Source organism: Crassostrea angulata, chromosome 7 (assembly GCF_025612915.1).
Source record: "Crassostrea angulata isolate pt1a10 chromosome 7, ASM2561291v2, whole genome shotgun sequence".
NCBI classification, from domain to species: Eukaryota; Metazoa; Mollusca; class Bivalvia; order Ostreida; family Ostreidae; genus Magallana; species Magallana angulata.
Genome location: NC_069117.1, coordinates 25,401,527 through 25,419,890, shown reverse-complemented (window position 1 = coordinate 25,419,890; position 18,364 = coordinate 25,401,527). Strand labels below are relative to the sequence as shown.

The following is an 18,364-nucleotide window of genomic DNA, read 5'->3' as shown; positions in this document are numbered from 1 at the left end:
TTGATCCAGGCATTCAGAAACCAAATCACTCAACAACTGCAATCAAATTAATATAAAAACAATCTAGTTATGCTTTAATTTGATTCAAGAACGATAGGGCACACCCTTTAAATTTCATGAATGCATACAGTCATACCATCTTAATGTACAATTTTGAGTTGATACTCAATCTACAAGCAAATTCAATTTTAAAAGCAAAATCATTTTACAAAATTTTGCTTCCTCTGTTTTGTTGTCAAGAAATTTTTCTGGTATGATTTACGGTTTTAAGTCAAATTAATTTTGTCGGAATAATTAACCCCTTCACGGTAACTGCTCTTTTGCAGGGCAAAATGACATGGTTTTGTGAAATATGACGTAACGTCAGTTGTTTCATTTACGTCATTTATTATCTACCTACTGAAATTCGGCAAACTTTAAGTATATCATTTTGCCCTGCAAGAGAGCAGCACCGCAGTTATTGTGAAGGGGTCTATTGACATCACAATGGCGGATATTTGATGTCGGCAGAGTGAGTTAAGGATCCTTGACACCCCGTGACTTCTACCTTTTAGGACAGTACGTCACAACATGGCGATTTGAACGCATTGCACATCAAACAGTTTATATTGCCAAATTTTATTGTCTATCTCTGTGGGGCAATGGGTAAAAATTCAAATTACCGATCTGCAGGTCTCGAGTTCGAATAACGCAAGGACTTTTATTTCCATGAATAATAGTTCAATCTTTAGCTCACCTGAGCTGAAAGCTCAAGTGAGCTATTCTGATCACATTTTGTCCCTCGTCCGTCTGTCCGTCTGTCTGTCTGTCCGTCCGTCTGTAAACTATTTACATTTTGAACTTCTTCTCTAAAACCGCTTATCCAATTTCAACCAAATTTGGCACAAAGCATCCTTATGGGAGGGCGAATATAAATTGCAGAAATAAAAGTCTGATCTGTATTCAAAGCGGAGAAAACCTTGAAACTGAAGAAAAAGGGGGGGGGGTGCATTTTTAATAATCTTCTTCTCAAGAACTACTGAGTCCAATTCAACGTAGTTTAGCATAAATTATCCTTATGGGAAGGAAAATATAAATTGCAAAAATTAAGGGCTAATTCTGTTTCAAATCTGAGTTATTACGAAAATAATAATAAAGGAAAGGCGTGTTTCAATCAGTTTAATAGCTTCGGGTTCGGCATCCGGTAAAATGGGTAGGCAAGACTTGGCCTGGGCAAAACAAAAGATTGGCAGTTATTAATCAGCCAATCTCATTAAAATTTCAGGATATTTGATGGACCAGTATATTTGTATTCGCTGTAAATATTGCTGCAAAATAATGCGTATTTGGAATTGACGATTGCCGATCTGCCCCGGCTTTTATTTTGCCACGGCCCGGTTTGCATACCCATTTTACCAAGACTCGTATTCCATACTCCTAAAACGAGGTTCTTTGTTTAAAGCAGCAATGACATTATAAGAAAAAGGGTCGATCTGACTATGATGAATTTGCTTGTTGTGCAACAGTTCGCGTATGAAGGGAAATTTTTGAAACATGCAAAATATATTGGTGCCGATTTTGTGAAGTAAATTGAGGCTAAATATTTCAATGCGTTGACAGTTTTCACACATGACGTTGGTGTTAGCTTGTTCTGATTTTCGTTTCGTTTTCATTAATTATGCTTTGTAACCTGGGAACTATCGTCTGTATTTCGTGATTTATACGTATCAAATCAAACAGAGACTTCGGTAAATCAAACAGATAACTGTTTACCTGCGCAAATTAAGCAAAATCTGTATGTGTGTATGTATCAAAAAAGAACTGATATCGGTAATTCGGCATTATCTTTTGCGTAATGGTAGATTAATGCAATAGGTTTTGTTGAGATGCTCGGCATTTTCTCGAGTTTATTCAGTTTAAATAGAGTTTGATATCGCTGACGGAAATATGTAGGTATATACATGTATATATATGATTCATTTCGAAAAAATAAATTGTGTTCTTTATTTGTTAAAGTGCATGTTTCTTGTGTTTAATTGTTTACAATTTCTATTTACTAACCATATTTGAGTGTTAAGCTTCGAATTATAAGCAAGATACAGAGATTTGCTCACAATTCTATGTTTGTACACAGATCTTAAAAACTAAAGATTAAAAAAGTAAAAAATTTGTCAATTTGAATATTTATTAAGAAAATTTCCAAGTCTGTTCTTCCAGAAACCAACTTTAACAACTTATTGTATTGTAAACTTAACCTTTTTTCGTCATTATTACTCCTGCTATACATGTGATCCTTGACTGTGTTTGTGTACATTTGTATAAACTGCTTTTGAACCTTAAATACCAGTGAACTGGTCTTGAGTGAATAAAAGAATTGAAAATCTGAGGCCATTCTTTTTTTCCATTTTAAATGCTAAATAGGAAATACCAAGTTGAAAATCTTAAAGCTGAATGTAATAAACTCATGTGAACAAAATATGACTCAAACCTAGGCAAACTGTGAGCTCTGTATCTTGCTTATAATTCTACGATTGACGCTGAAATTTTGGTTGAACATTAGAAATTCTATATGAATTAGAGTATGTTAAATACTTGTACAAACAAAATAAAAGAATGATATTCTTTATATACCTACTCTCTGGGGCCCCCTCTTTACACAATAAAAATGTGAAATCTACATCTATTTTGATAGTTTTTCAGACACGAGTAAATAAAAAAGACATCTTTAAAACAGTTTCCATAGTTCTGACACATTTATGTTGCGGGGATAAAGTAATTATCGCTATTCCTAAGAAAATATCACAGCGGAAAATTATCCCGGTTTGTACGCGAGGTAAATAACAGTAATTTAATTATAATGGAGAAGACAAATTAAATTTTTGAATGTTTTTAATTTGAGGAATTGAGCACATTGAGGTACAATTTTCTTCTTCACATCCATACATGTAGGATTTTTAAAATAAAATACAATAACCATTATATATTTTTTTAAAATACAATAACTAGTAAGTAGTTGATGAAAAAAATGTACCTATATGCTCTCATATATTTTGATCGCTTTACAAAGTTGGGGGGGGGGCCAGAACGAAAATATAGGGAATTGGAAGTTAACAACTTGAAAGTGTACCCCTACCAAATGTTTAGTTTTATATCTTGCGTAGGATTTTCTTATTCTGGTAAAAAATAGTATTTCATGAAGGTACAATGTCAAAGATTACGTGTATGCAAAAATAAGTGTAAAATTCGAATACTTTACAGTATTTATTTTTTGTTATTCTACCGAGGGACCATATGGCACAATATCTTTTGAACGCCCATTGTTGCTCAGGTGAGCGATGTGGCCCTATGGGCCTCTTGTTAAAAATTGATTTCTTCTCCCAAAATGAATTTTTTTTTTCGGTCATTTTCAAGTCGAACAGATGTTCTCATGAATCCATATCTTTAAGTACTAGTAATTAAGAAGTTCGGGTTTGTATGCGGAACTTTTCCCAGGTGTTTGGAGGACCCATAAGTTATGTCTAGAAATGTTGTTAAAAAATTGTTAAACTTTTTCAAACTCCGAATGTCTACAGCTGACGTTGCTTTTGTTTTAACGATTGGTATTGCATGATAGAAAAACATTTTATCGTACGTAAGCCACATGTTTATGCAACGTGCATGACGTCGCAACAAAACACGAACTACTTGAGGCTGTAATGCTGGGTAAGGGGAATTTGGTGTTAAAGTACCTTCCAAAAGGAACGTATATCTAATTGTACAGCAGACATGTCCACTTACTTTTTCATCCCGTTGCGATGAATATCTGGTTAGAACACCATGATAGATTGCGGTACAGCGTAAATTTCCCCCGGACGTTACGGCGATTTCCCCCGGCCTGAGTCCCCGGGGATAATTCTGTTGACACTCCCTCTGGATCCTTGACCCCGCCGCCGCGAGGAGGGAACTCGATGCTCTCCCCTGGGTCAGATCGAGATTGGGATTTGCACTGTTCACAATTACATCCACCTTAATGATTGAACGGAAAAAGTAAGAAAATTCACAGATTTCGATAATGATTCAAAGATTGTTTGAAATACTAGGATTCTACATAAAGTGATCAAAAAATTATAAAACCAACACATCAAAACTTGTCGTTGAATGAATTTTTCAAGTCCAAGTTCTTCCAAAATCACGTTTGTCAAGCACAAACAAAAGTGAAACCAACAATTTAACATCAAATTGGAAATACCCAGTATATCAAAGATGAACCCATTGTGACTAAAGTTGTTAATGGGTGCACTGAGAAGACGGGAAATCGAAATTCATCATGATATTACGCTTTATTTTAAATTTGGTTCGAAACCATGCCTATCTAAAAATACAAACTGGTTGGTGGACGATATCCCCAGCGACAATATTGACAGTTGTTTGACCAATTTGAAAACTTGTTCCAACGGAATGTTTGGATGTTAAGTATGTCGCTTCTCCCAGGCCATCGGATTCTTCGGAAGAGGCTTAAAAAGATTTAAATCAACTTTAGTACATTGCATGGGTAAAAAATCTTTCATTTGTGAACCTTATATTATGTAAAAATGCACAGGCAATGCAGATTCATCTGCAGTCCAAATATAAAGACAGTTTGGCCAACGCCAGACGCCTTAGGAAATCGTAGTACAACCGCGATTGGGTCACCAAAAAGCCCCCCAAAAAACAACATTAAAGCAAAAGAAGCAACAAATTGCCGCCGCGGTTTCAACCATCGAATTAAAGTGATACAAAGTATTCTTTGAATAACCTTGTTAAAAAGTGTATAGCTTATTTATGATGAATTCTATATTTATTTATCTCCCATATTATGATCAAGCTAACCATAGGCGCCGGAACCGAAGGGGGGGGGGGTCTAGGGGGCGAGGGGCTTAGCTTTTTTTTTTTGGCTTGTCAAGATTTCTAAAAAGTCTAAACCATCCCCCCCCCCCATTTTAGTTTTTTTAGTTTGCCTCCGACGCCACTGCTAACTGCCATCTATTTGTGTGGAGTTTTCAAACCAATCGAGATATCTAAACTAATGTAATGTATTAAATTTATTAAAAATACGATTGTGCAAGATTCACCTAAGACTTACCTATCTTAGATTATGACTAAAGGCATGCAGGGGGACTTGCTCCTACTACCCATTTGATATTAAAGAATTACGAGTTAAAGACTTATACAGAAAATATCTAATTGTCGAACTGTAAAAAAAAAAAAATAATTATAAAATTCAAAATTCATTTAAAGATGTTTTCCATGCAATATCGTTGACTGTCTATTTTCATGCATATTGTTTCACTGCATTTGTGCACTTTAAGTAGACAGGGAAATATTTGTTAATGAACTGCAATATTTATGTGTATGATGTGATGATATAACACAACACGGTCAGGAATTATTGATGCCTATCTATTTCAATATCGTACTTTACGAACCACTGAACAAGTCTTAGAAGAAGTACTTTTTGAAAAAAATGAAATGCCGTAGATATACATTAATTATGGATAGCATATTGTAATGAACATCTTCTGAGCATTTTCACTTTTAAATAAACCAATTCAATACATTTAAAACATAGGTATAACAGGCCTGTATATATAGGCATAAAATAGCAAAACAGTATGTGCGATACAAAATTACATTCGTGATTGGTATGGACCCAACATTGTATTGGTATGCTATTCTGAGCCATGTTATATATTCTGAATATGTTTGTATGAATGTGTTTGTTGTTAGTTGATTAATAGAAATTAACAACGCAACAAATTCATTGGATAAAATTAAAAAGAAATATATATTCTATAAAATAGATGTGAAGTATATGAAGCTTAATCGCATTATCGTTGAAGCATCGGGTTTTATTTAGCTTTGCGCAGATTATATTGTCATATGGTTATCATAAAAACATATATGATTAAACATGACGAAATCATTTTTTGAATGATTTATGTAAAGTGAACCTAATATGTAACGTGCAGGTAAATTAGTAAACATGACTTTTGTATAGTGTAAAGTATGAGAAAACATCCAAAAACAGACACATAAATGAACCGGGGTATTTTCAGTAATAGAAATGAATGAATCGGTAAACGACTGAATAAAACGTGTTGTAGTTAGTTTACATTACCCTGCCACTAAGGAAACATAGAATCACCAGCTCAGTTGACATTTATATCCTACTTACAATTAAAGCAGACGTGCATATTTTGCCATGAGTGCATGTGACATTGTGTATGGTCTATATAGTACTCACATTCTTCGTCAGTATCTTCATATTCCGAAGAAGAATCGGAGGAATCGAATCCCAGCATCGGTCTTCGAGGGACGTAATAACACGCCATTCTTACGGGTATACGAGCAACAGGTTTGTTCCTTTTTTAAATATTTTCCCCAGCTGTGTATCAAAAGCCGTGTTATTTATGGAGTTTTGACAACACGACCAAATATCCTTCCGCGTTTTCGAAATCAGGAGATCATTAATATTTTTCCATTTTTCACGAGTAGTTTTCTTCCTTACGGATCTCTTGAAACAGGATATACATACAATTTTAAGCATAGACATAAGTAATGACATTGAAATATTTTTTTTATTGTAAGAATGATAAGCAATTCCTGTACTTTCCTCGAAATATAAGTAATGTTATTAAGTATGTGTGAAAAACTAAATTGATTCTTCCTATTGAAATTGTTGACAAGACCAGTGCATGAAAGACTCTGTCATTCCTCCTAATAAAGTAATGAAAGAAAGTTTGCGTATTCAAACTGACTGTATGAAAAAATAGAAGTCATTGCAATAGGAATTACACAAACGGCCTCTAATTAACACAGTTACAGTAGCATATTTTTCTGCAGTGTTCCATACCTTTATATATTAGCATATGAACCTTTGAAAAGCATTTTATTGATTTTATAAACTCAAATCATTCAAACTGTTATAAAATTGATTAACCTAAATTAAAAATACACAAATTATAGACTGTAATTAAGTTGAGAGTGAGATTTTTGAAAGAAGATGGATTCACACGCTCCATCCAGTGTGTCGATTGCGTTACTAGTACCAAAACAATACTAATAAATTTTTTAGTTGAATGTAAGGAATATAGAATCCTTCTTTGACTATTATGAGGTGATAATTTTGGTCGGGGCGTGGTGAAATTCAATAAGCCTAAAATGAGCTGTGATAGATTTAATCACGCCCGGCCGTATTTGATCACCTCATAATATTTAAAGAATGATTCCTTATTCATTATTTTTACATGATTTTCAGCAATTGTACGATTAAATATTAAAATTACCGATATATCTATGTGATTTTCATTTTTCTTAATTATAAAAACGCCGCTTACGCCATAAAAATTTATTGAACTCTACAATACAAATTCAATTCGTAATGTTATCACAAAACACTGAAAAAATGTAAATATATTGTATTAGGAAAGTTGCAGTTAGCACAATATAGTATTTTAAAATTTTAATACATCTATAATTAATTCAAATGAATTTTTATAAGTAAAACTGACAGTAGAAAAAGGAGATGTACCTTCTGATAATGAAATGAACAAAAATATCCAGAAAACCTTTACGTAATAATCTGTAAAACACTACATGTGATCGATAAGGGAAAAAATTAATGATGTATGCTACATGATATCAGGTATATAATCCTTTATAATATACTAGTAATCTTTAAACACACAAACACACACATTCAATAATTAAAATCAACTTCAACCTCGTCAACAACAATCAATGTGCATTTTACTAATGGTCAATTTATGTGTAAATAAAATAATATCAAAGACTTATTTACACAGTCAACACTTCAATGAGTAAATTTGTTACGTAACCTCTATCATTATCTATCACAAGGAGTCTTGATTTAACCTACACAGTGTACCAAATCAGGTACTCCGGGTAGCTCTGGTTTCTGTCGTATACAACAAACTCTCGGTGGGAAAAAGCTCCACCATTGGCCATTACGCTATCGTGAAGTTCTTGGTGGTTCAAGCACACGTTTGTGGTGCAGACTTTGCACGGAGGACGTTTGAATCGGACTTCTCTCTGAGTCAGAAAAATGTCTCCTAGTCCCATTCGCACCAGAAACATCGGATAACGGTTTTGCTGGTCACAACCTGTAAAGAAATAGTTTCTCATCATATGTATGTGGTATTGAATCAATAATATCAATGTAAAAAATTTTGAAAAGAATTCACCAAAAAAATTTACTAGCATACTTAGTAAAGAATAGAGCCTCAAGTTTGAGCAATTTGAATGTAAGCCTCCTAACACTGTCTTTTAACCAAACAAAATTAAATTACTAATATGAGATACCTGCATATTGGTGCGACTTGTTTGCTTCCTCGGCTCCGTACACCCCTGTCCCTAATCTCCCTCTTTCATTTGCTAATCTGCTATCAAGCCCTTGCCCACAAATGACATCCACAAGATCAGGTTTTGTTGCGTGAAAAAAGTAGTACTCATTGATCTCGGAATGGGTGTGATCTTTGAATTGCTGATTCAAAAACGACATCACTTTTACTGGCCCGTAAGACTGTGGAATTCTATCTGGTGGTGTGAAAGTACCCTCGACAGTAACTTTCCGAAATAATCTCTGACACTCATCTCCATATTTCATGAACAAAGAAGCATTTTCTATTCTTTGAATACTAACAACCTGCGCGTTTGTATGTCCTATTGTACTTTGGAAAGCATTTTCAATACAGTTGTAAGTTTGCTGGTCAGGAGTAAGAAAATAATATTTCCCCGACCTTTCTTGCAGATTCCAATCCTTTAGAGATTTTTTCGGGGTGATTTTGGTCCAGTAAGAGGGTGTCCTTTGAGACTCAGTGCACTTATACTGAAGATAAGAGGGAGTACCTCTAGGTGGTACTGATCTAACAGCGGGTGAAACAGGTACCGGGCTGTTAATAGCATTTCGTCCTGAACGAGATTGGGTTATTAGAAACATGCATTTGGAAATGTAAGTATACGTACAAATTTGTTTTTAAATTCATTTTCAACTCTTTGAAATTCTTATTAATAAGATGCTAAGATAAAAACACCCTCTCTTTGTTATAATACATACCCGAGGAGCTTTGACTTATTGTGTCCTTAAATTCCTGTAAATGTTACGTAAATAATCATGATGTATGCGCCATTTTGACACTTACACACGTACATGTATAAAATATTCATCTTTAAAAAAAAAATAAAACAATTTCGTCAGAGTATGTATTTATCTAAATGATTGCTTTCACTTGGCATTGCAACTTTAATTGATACAACGATACCCTTATATGTACCAATATTTATAATTGTTATTAAAATAAACTCAACCTTTTCCAATGTTGATAAATCATTGCTTCCTCCGTACAATACAACGCGTATGTCTTTAATATTCTGTTGTTTCTGTTGGCCTGAGAATCTGTTAATGGCTGCTACAATGCTTCCTGCGGCTACATCTGCAGGGAACTTGTGATAACCGGTTCCGAGTGCCGGGAAAGCGATGGAATTGTGATTTCTTTTGTTCGCTTGTTCCAAACAAGCATTCACAAATTCTTCCAAAATCTAACATTTTTTGATTTATAATTAATTGGATGTAAAGTTAAGACATCAATTACAATATTTCAACATATATATTAATTGAAGACATTACTTATGCTCACTACTTGCCTCTTCCGGAAGTTTGACATTTGAAGAACGTTTTGAATACCATGGCGAGAGAGTTCCATTAAACACTTCCTTACATCTCAGGTTAAAGCCTTTTGCCACAGCGATTTGGCCTTCTTTGATTCCCCTGGGGTAGTTTTGTTCCAGTTCTCTCAACAGTCCGGGTCCAGCGGCTGCTTGAATGGCCGCCGCCGTCCCTGACGACATGGAGAAATCGGACCCCACACTGTTGACGATTACGTCTACCTATATCAACGACAGGTTGAAAAAATTCATACTTAAACTAGTGTATTTTTTTGAGAATAAATTGAAATTCATAACATGGAGTTTTGTTAAAACACAAGAGTCTGGCGATCACCTGGTGTTTAATTATGTTCCCAACTTGCAAGGACACTGTTAAGTTACCAATCTGCTCAGAATGGGATTGTCGAGATACGACAGTCACCGGTAAAGCTTAAAAAAGAAAATAGATAATTATAAATAAGTACAAATGTTCATCATGCATAAGCTATTTTTATATGTGGCAAAAATTTACCCGATTATCAAATCAATTTATAAGGACTGGTTAAAAGTTCGTACTTGCATCTGGAGGAGTGGTCAAATATCAAGTGTAGGACAATTTATCCAGTTTTAATGAATTTATTATAAAATAACAATCATCACAGATGTGAAAAACGAAATGTTTCGGAACACACTTATCTTTATCCGTTTTATAAACAAGTGTATGCGATAGAAAGTTTCCTCTGGTTTTGTACCAAATATATGAGATTCAAACAGAGAGTGTCACTTCTATATTGTGCAGATTAAGAAGTCAATGTGTTTGCTTTAGAGAAACCTTAACATAATTGGTCTGTTATTGCATAAGTGCTGCAAATTTCTTTAAGCCTTTAGCGTCAAATACTGTTTTTGTCAAGTTTAAATTAGAATGACCAAGTTATTTGAAACTAGCAAATACAAAAAAAGTCTAAGCACCCTGAAGTTTATGGGATCCAGAGGCAGCCAATGGTCCTCCTGACAATTCTTTTTTAAACTCCTTAAAATACAATTTGCATTTATTAGTATTATCAAAACATATTCTAGCACTATAGTATGTTATTTGAACGATTTTTTCCTTATATCTACCTCAAAGACATCTGCATAGTTCGAACTGCCTCTGTACACCACTATAATTATTGTTTTGATGTTGACTCCAGAATGATTTGTGCAAAAGTATCTAATGCATTCCCCCATTAGCTGGGCAGATTCCTCGACAGGATATAACAAAGAACCAACCCCAAGCGTAGGAAAAGCTATTGCTTTTGTATTGTGACGGTCCGCTGTTTCCAAACAGTTGTCTATTAGCTCTTCCATTGTCTGAAAAATTAAAATCATACCTAATTAGAAGAAAACAAGGTCAAAGAGCAAGATATGTTTACAATGGATATACAATCTTATTTGATGAAAATATGGAACATGCTTACGAAAGAGGGATCGGGATCCGTTGTTGACCATTTTGGTAGAGCCCCATGATACACATATCGGCATGGAAGATTATAACCCTTGCTGATAGCAAACTCTCCATATTCAATACCATCTGGGTATTTTTGGTTTAGTTCATCTTGCATTTCTGGCCCTGCTATGTCTGAGAGGGATTGTGACAGTCCTTGATTGCTCAGTTGCAAGTCAGTCGGTCCACTACATACTATGACGTCTGCCTAATATAAACGGCTTTCAATCAGTAATAATTTTTTTCATCTTGCATTACAATATCAAATACTTGATGTTAAGTCGAAACGGCTAATTTTTAATTGGAGAAAAATGAACTAGCATCCACGTACCTTTACTTTGTTCATCTCGCCAACTACCACTTTCACATTAACATTCCCAATTCTTGTGCCACCATACTTTCTTTTTTTTGAATTAGCTATAAAATAAGAATTAACTAATATATGATATGCTGATTCTACTTTTAATAGATTATAAAAGGTCTCATTATCTTACCCGTCTTTGCCTTAGCCGCAGTCAAAAATTTCTGAAATAGACAATTCATATTTACAAATTGCAAAACAAGATTTCTATGTATCTATTAGTTAAACGTCTAATCGCATATACGTTAAATCTGGTTGGTATGCTGCATTTGATTGGATAGAAAAATTTATTCAATTTGTATAATTGCAGGTCACAAGACATGTCACAATCCACCAACGTCAAAAGTGTACTAATATTGCGCTTGACCTTACAAAATGCGTAAACTGTCCCATCCCAGATTATACTCGTATAACTTGGGTAGACATTGAGTTCATTTTTTTAAAAAACGTGCTTTTGTTGATTTATTGATTGTTGATAGTGCTTACGGATATTCATGTCAACTACTTCGTAATAAATATAGTTGCAATTTAAACTGAGATATTTACGCAAGAGGATATGGGGTTGGGATACATAAAAAGTGACAAGTGTATAAGATTACATATCTGTTTGCAGAAAAAACAGCGCTAGAGAGATTTATGTGTTCTAAATATTAAATGTACTTAAAAGGTCTGTACATGTAAATCAATTTCTAGTAAACCATCATCATTCTGATTAATATATAAAACGATACTGAAAAACACTAAAAAACAAAAGTAATGTTACTACTTTGAATGTATCACGGTCTTTTGGGAAGATGACGAGGAAAACGTCTTCTAGTGACTGGGCTCGAGTTGAGGCGTGCTCTAAGCAAGAAAAGAAGATTTCTACGACTCTATCTGTCGGATACCCCAACATGCCAGTCCCAAGAGCGGGAAACGCAATGGTCTGATACTCATCAGTTTCTGCCTGGTCCAGCGAAGCATTGATCAGGTTTTTAAGGACCTGTAATTGATATCCTGATTTCTAGTTTGGTAAGAAGTGCAAATAAGATGACATACTTAAATAAAGGAGATCAAGGGAGCTACATACAATCATAGAAAATATGGGTACAAAATTAATGAATTTGTAAGGATTGAAAGTTCGAGTTGATTTAAAGGGATCTAGACACGATTAGATCAAAAGTTTGTTTATTTTTTAGTTAAAATATTTAAAACTCGTGCATTTTGAATGATTTACAAAACCTTGAATGTTAAAAGTCAAGTTACAAGCGAGATACAGACGTAAGAAATCATTGTAATGTAAACAAAGCTTGAGTCTTGTATTTGTTTACAAATGATGAAAACCATAGAAATTAATATCTTTGACAAAATGACTAGTGCCAAACAAGAGAAACTGATTCACTGTGTTCATTAATAATATTACGTAGAAAAATTCAATTTTGGGAATAACTTTATTAAATGGATAAAATTTTTGTATACCAATCCAAATTTCTGTATCAAAAATAATGGTTGGATTTCTAAAAAATGTAAAATGCACAGAGGAATACGACAAGGATGTCCCGTATCAGCAATACTATTTTTATTTGTAATGGAAATTCTAAATTAAAAAAATTAATAGCTCAAATTCAATTCGAGGCTTTAGGTTAGAAAATATGGAAAAAGAAATAAACTGTATTCAACATGCCGATGATAGCACCTTTCCTTTAAAAGACATAACCTCTCTAGAAAAAGCAATCCAAATCATAGAAAATTTTGGAAATGTTTCAGGAACAAAATTAAATCTATCAAAAACTGAATGTATAGTATTGGGAGAACTTAGAAACATTCTTAAGGAGGATACAACCATAAAAAATATCAAAATAAACATAAATACAGTAAAATGTCTAGGTATTTACATAGGACATAATAAAATAGAGTGTAATGAAAAAAACTGGCTATGTAAGCTGAGAGAGTTCGAAAAAATATTGGACTCATGGCGAACAAGAAAGCTAACTCTCTTCGGAAAATGTCAGATAATCAATTCTTTAATTATTTCTAAGCTTCTTTATGTCGCAACAATACTTGAAAACCCTGATCAAACTATATTTAAACAAGTAAACAAAATTATTTTCTCGTTTCTATGGGGGAAAAGAGAAAGAATAAAGCGTAAAACTCTAATAAGACATATATCAGATGGAGGGATTGGTATCACCGATTTTGAAACTAAGGTCAAAGCTTTAAAAGCATCATTGGTTTCAAAACTTACTCATTCTAACAATGATTTAAATCAACTCTTGAACGCTTGTATAGAAAGATATAATTTAGATATCTCTTATCTATTAAACACTAATATTACAAACGCACAAGACCTAAATATCAAATACCTCCCACATTTTTATAAGGAAGTAATATGCGCTTTTAATGAATGTAAAAACACTGATCGAGAGAATATCCAGTTTCAGAATATATGGTTCAATAGAAATATAACGTATAAAGGAAAAACAGTCTTTTTTCCAAATTGGATTAAAAGCGGTTTTAAGTACGTGAATGATTTATTCAATTCAAATGGATTCAAACCAATAAACGAAATCAAAGAGAGTCTGATATCTACAAACAATTACCTATGTGAATATATAACTCTAAAAAGTGCCCTTAAGAAATATGCCGCTAAAATTAACTTACAGAATATAACACATAATAGAAGTACAAAGTTGTTTTTCAATTTTCATGGATATTTCGAACATGTCGAAGGAAAAAAATCTAATTTTTTTTACCACATCTTATTACAAAAAAACTCAAAAGAGCCTAGAATGGAAAATTTTCGGTCCAAACTTTTTTGTATTGATGACCGTCAAATGTGGGGTAATATCTACCAGGAAAAAGTGAAAAAGATATTTGATAAAAATGTATCAGAATTTAATTACAAATTAATACACAATATTTTATCTTGTAATAAATGTGTAAGTAAATGGAAAGAAAATTTTGACAAAAACTGTCTGAACTGTAATGTAGAAGAAGACATTAAACATCTAATTTTTGATTGTTGTATATCTAACCCCATTTGGAAGAAAGTATCTGATATCTTAAATATAAATGTTACATGGAAAGTTATTGTTATTGGTTTTCCAGCATATTGCAACAAAAACACGTTTATCTTTAATTATGTTGTATCTTTTGTAGCTTATAAAATGTACAAATATAAAATGAAATGAAGAGTTTTGAACGACATTGTAACATATAATGGTTTATTATGTTTTTTGAAAAGTGCACTGACACAGCTTTATATGACAGTTAAATCAGCAAAAAGCATTATGTTTAATTTTGATATTCTTAATAGATTGAATGAACAATTGTAATTATATTTCAAATTATGTTTGTCTAAAGGTGACCTGGCCTTTAGATTATAAAACTGGTAGGGGGAGTCTCTGGACACTTATACCGATTTCCCCTACACATATCTTCCAGAAAAATACTTTGCTATTACATGTATGAGCTATATCTATGTACAAATCGAAATATTATGCTTATAGTTGAAAATTTACTTGTAAATGAATGCCATTGTGAAAAATATAACTCTAAAGGTGACCAGACCTTTAGATTATAAAACTGGTAGGGGGATTTTCTGGACACTAATACTGTTATCCCCCCTACGCATCTAACAGAGAAATATACTGTTACATAAACCTGCTAATTACTTATGTACAAATCTAAATATGTGTTTGATATCTATATATTTTTCATGTAACAACCTGGTTATTTTGTTTCCTTCTATCTTTGCTGTATTAATGACATACTTAGCATGAAACATTTCATGTGCGGAAATTTACTTGTAAATGAATATTTTCCTCCTTTTTTTCGTGCAAAATTGTAACAAAAAAAATTTCAAAATGTATGTTGTACTAAGCCTCTGCGCAGGCCCACTACCTTCTTTTTTGTTACATATATATGATTGAATAAATGTGTGAAAAAAAAAATAATATTACGTGTTTTAAAAAAATAGATTGAAATTCATTCCAAAACCAGATACTAGTACATGTTAAAAATTACAAAACTCGAGCTTTGTTTATGTAACAAAGAATTTCGAACTCTGTATCTTGCTTGTAACTTAATCTTTTACTTTCAAATGATGACAAATCATCACTAAGATCTTAGATACTAAAAATGAAAAAATTAAATTTGGCAATTTTCAGCTCAAATTTTGTCAAAGTCCCTTTAAATACCAGTTTGTGAATATTTCACCAGATGAAGAAGTAAGAAACAACCCATACAATATCATTTATTGAGACTCTTCTAAAATATGCTTACAGCTTACCGGTATATATTGTATCAGATTGTAAGTTTCTGTTAAGAGGGTAAAAATTCTTTACCTCTTCATCCTCATCACATGTGTACTTTGATAAGGCCCCGTGGTATATCGCATCACATGACAACTGTCCGCCGGAAGTGATGGCGATCTCCCCGTCCTGTATACCGTTGGGGTAGTTTGTCCTACACTCCGTCTGAATCCCGTCACCAGCAGCATCAAGCATGGCTTTAGACGCACGACCTTGACTGAGATTAAGACTGCAATTGCTGCTGTTCACAATGACATCAACCTGAAATCGATTATTACGTAACTACTAAAAATTTACACTGAAATTGAAAGATTTAATATTATAACTTTTTCTTAAATTAAAAGTAAGATTTTTTAACTCTGGGTTTTTTAAACCATGAGCAAACGTTTAAGGGTTGAACAGGGAACACTGTTTTTCATGAAAATACAATTGTGACAGAGCAACATGACTTAAAAAAAGAACTTCAAATCAAAAAGTCTAATAAAATAAATTGTTGCACTTATACAAAGATTAAATTAAGTAAGTTAAATCAAACATCTTATGGTCATTTTGGAATTATTAACTAGATGACCATTGAATTTTCATTTTGAAATTTAAAATTTAAAGTGATCTTAAATTGCTAGATCGTTTTATAAAGCAAATAACCCAAATTAATTTTAATTCATCAATTCAGTGCTTCCAATTGTTCTATGGCAGATGCCTACATGATAACATATCTAACATATTTACATTAAAACGAACTGATAATGATGATGATGACGACGACGACGACGATGATGATGATAATGATGACGACGACGATGATGATTGTGGTGATGGTGGATCTCTACATGGAGATGATGAGGTCGAATGATGATATCTACCTGTTGATCAGCAATACTGCCTTGGATGACACGGACTTTGAGGGTCCCAACCAATACGTGTTTCTGTCCACTGCTTCCTGACATAGCTTACAGTATACCATTTAGTGATGACTATCATCAAACTGAAACAAAAGTATAGTCAGCATAACACACAATGGTGTAATGAAGTTTACAATTGTAGTCTGAATAATAATTTTTTTTCGCCAGAGAATGTTTCTAAATGTTTCAATATACACATGTAAACATGTGTCTATAGTAAAACATTACTGTTTTTTAAAAAATCTATTTTTATTGATCGTTTTGAATATTAAAGGTATTTATAAATAGATTATACTTGCTTGTACTTGATTGTACAAGGTAAATCCCCTGTCAATATTATTTTCATATATAATTAAGCGAAAGTTACCAAATGTTAACAAATATTGACAAAAGATATTATTTTTTTATTTCATTTGTACTTGATTTATAATAATAATATTATATAAATAATCGCATATATCTGATGACTGTATATCACTGTCTTATGATCTTCCTTTTTTCAGCTTCCCTACAGTTTCTTATTCTATAATTTTTCTTCATTTACAGCAATTCCTTAAGTTATGATATAAAGAAACTCAACTTTATTTTCCCATTTTTTATTATGAAGCTGTCATCGAATTGATATACTTACTTTTTCTTGTTATGCTGGATAAGTGTGGTGTGCATTCGTTCTAGATCTATGTCACACTAAACCAAAAGTAGGTTTTTCTGACTGTGTGCTATGTATAACTCTCCGCAAAAAACATTGATATGCAGTGATTTTCAGTAATTTGATATATCATATATATTAAATAAAACTGTTCATATTTCAGTTTACATAATATTACATTATAAAAAAGAAAACATAAAAAACTCCATCCCCCAAAAAGATCTCAACGTTTCATATGACACAGTAAGCAAACCTGACAATAGGTAGAACTGACCCCGTCAATATGCACGATAAATGGTTCCGAAAAAGTAAAAATTTTCTTTCCGATTGACAAATTTCTTTTCCCGGGACGTACTGTCCGTAGGTGAACGAGTATCTGTTAAATAGGGGTAAAATTACAAATCTGAAGCAAACATCGACTATCTAGTGCTTTAACTTATAAAAATTGTTTAGAAACATCAGCAATGTATATCTAGCTTTATTTTGATTTCTAATGTCACAAGGATACAATTGATTATGATTAAGTATTTTGTAAATCATTTGTTTACTCATTCATTCAACCATACATTTCGTTATTAATCAATTGGTTTTAACTAGTATTCGTGTTCTTTATTTATTCATATGAACAAAGTAAGCAACCTTGATGTAAAAAAAAATAAAAAATCTAAAGATTGTGTATATATTTTAAAAGAAATATTTCTTTTTAAATTCTTTTCTCTAAAGTCTAGACACCTGCACCAAAACTTATGCGTATACAAAAGCTACCCGGTCATCTTGTTGCAATGAATATGTAGTCGTCGTCTCAAGTTACCGTATAAAAAAATAAAAAAATCTAAAGATTGTGTATATATTTTTAAAGAAATTTTTCCTTTTATATTTTTTTCTCTATTATCTAGACACCTGCACCAAAACTTACGCGTATACAAAAGCTACTTGGTCATCTTGGCTGCAATGAATATCTAGTTGTCGTCTCAAGTTACCGTATAAATACAGCAGATTGCCATTGACTCCGCTACA

General features: G+C 32.8%; 1 protein-coding gene across 2 annotated transcripts; it reads right to left on the bottom strand.

Moving 5' to 3' along the window:
• Positions 1-6,598: 6,598 nt before the first annotated feature.
• Positions 6,599-17,736, bottom strand: LOC128191551 (protein mono-ADP-ribosyltransferase PARP14-like). Of its 2 annotated transcripts, none has more exons than XM_052863683.1 (15): positions 17,330-17,736; positions 16,660-16,781; positions 15,830-16,057; positions 12,271-12,486; positions 11,638-11,668; positions 11,475-11,560; positions 11,118-11,351; positions 10,780-11,010; positions 10,630-10,690; positions 10,016-10,110; positions 9,661-9,903; positions 9,325-9,555; positions 9,074-9,107; positions 8,320-8,928; positions 6,599-8,120 (listed from the first exon to the last, which is right to left on the bottom strand). In XM_052863683.1, exons 2-15 carry the CDS (start codon positions 16,741-16,743, stop codon positions 7,873-7,875), a joined length of 2,631 nt encoding a protein of 876 aa, XP_052719643.1. In that variant the 5' UTR covers positions 16,744-16,781; positions 17,330-17,736; the 3' UTR covers positions 6,599-7,872. The 2 variants fall into 2 exon arrangements, with proteins under 2 accessions (XP_052719643.1, XP_052719644.1); XM_052863684.1 differs by having other exon boundaries at positions 16,526-16,781; positions 17,330-17,714.
• Positions 17,737-18,364: the final 628 nt, after the last annotated feature.

Excerpts from the sequence above, each read along its gene's own strand:
- LOC128191551 (XM_052863683.1), bottom strand. The coding sequence starts at position 16,743 with ATGTCAGGAAGCAGTGGACAGAAACACGTATTGGTTGGGACCCTCAAA. Across the intron at positions 10,111-10,629 it reads TGGATCCCATAAACTTCAGG|CTTTACCGGTGACTGTCGTA; the intron begins GTGCTTAGACTT and ends TTCTTTTTTAAG. Across the intron at positions 9,108-9,324 it reads ATTTATCAACATTGGAAAAG|GAATTTAAGGACACAATAAG; the intron begins GTTGAGTTTATT and ends TAACATTTACAG.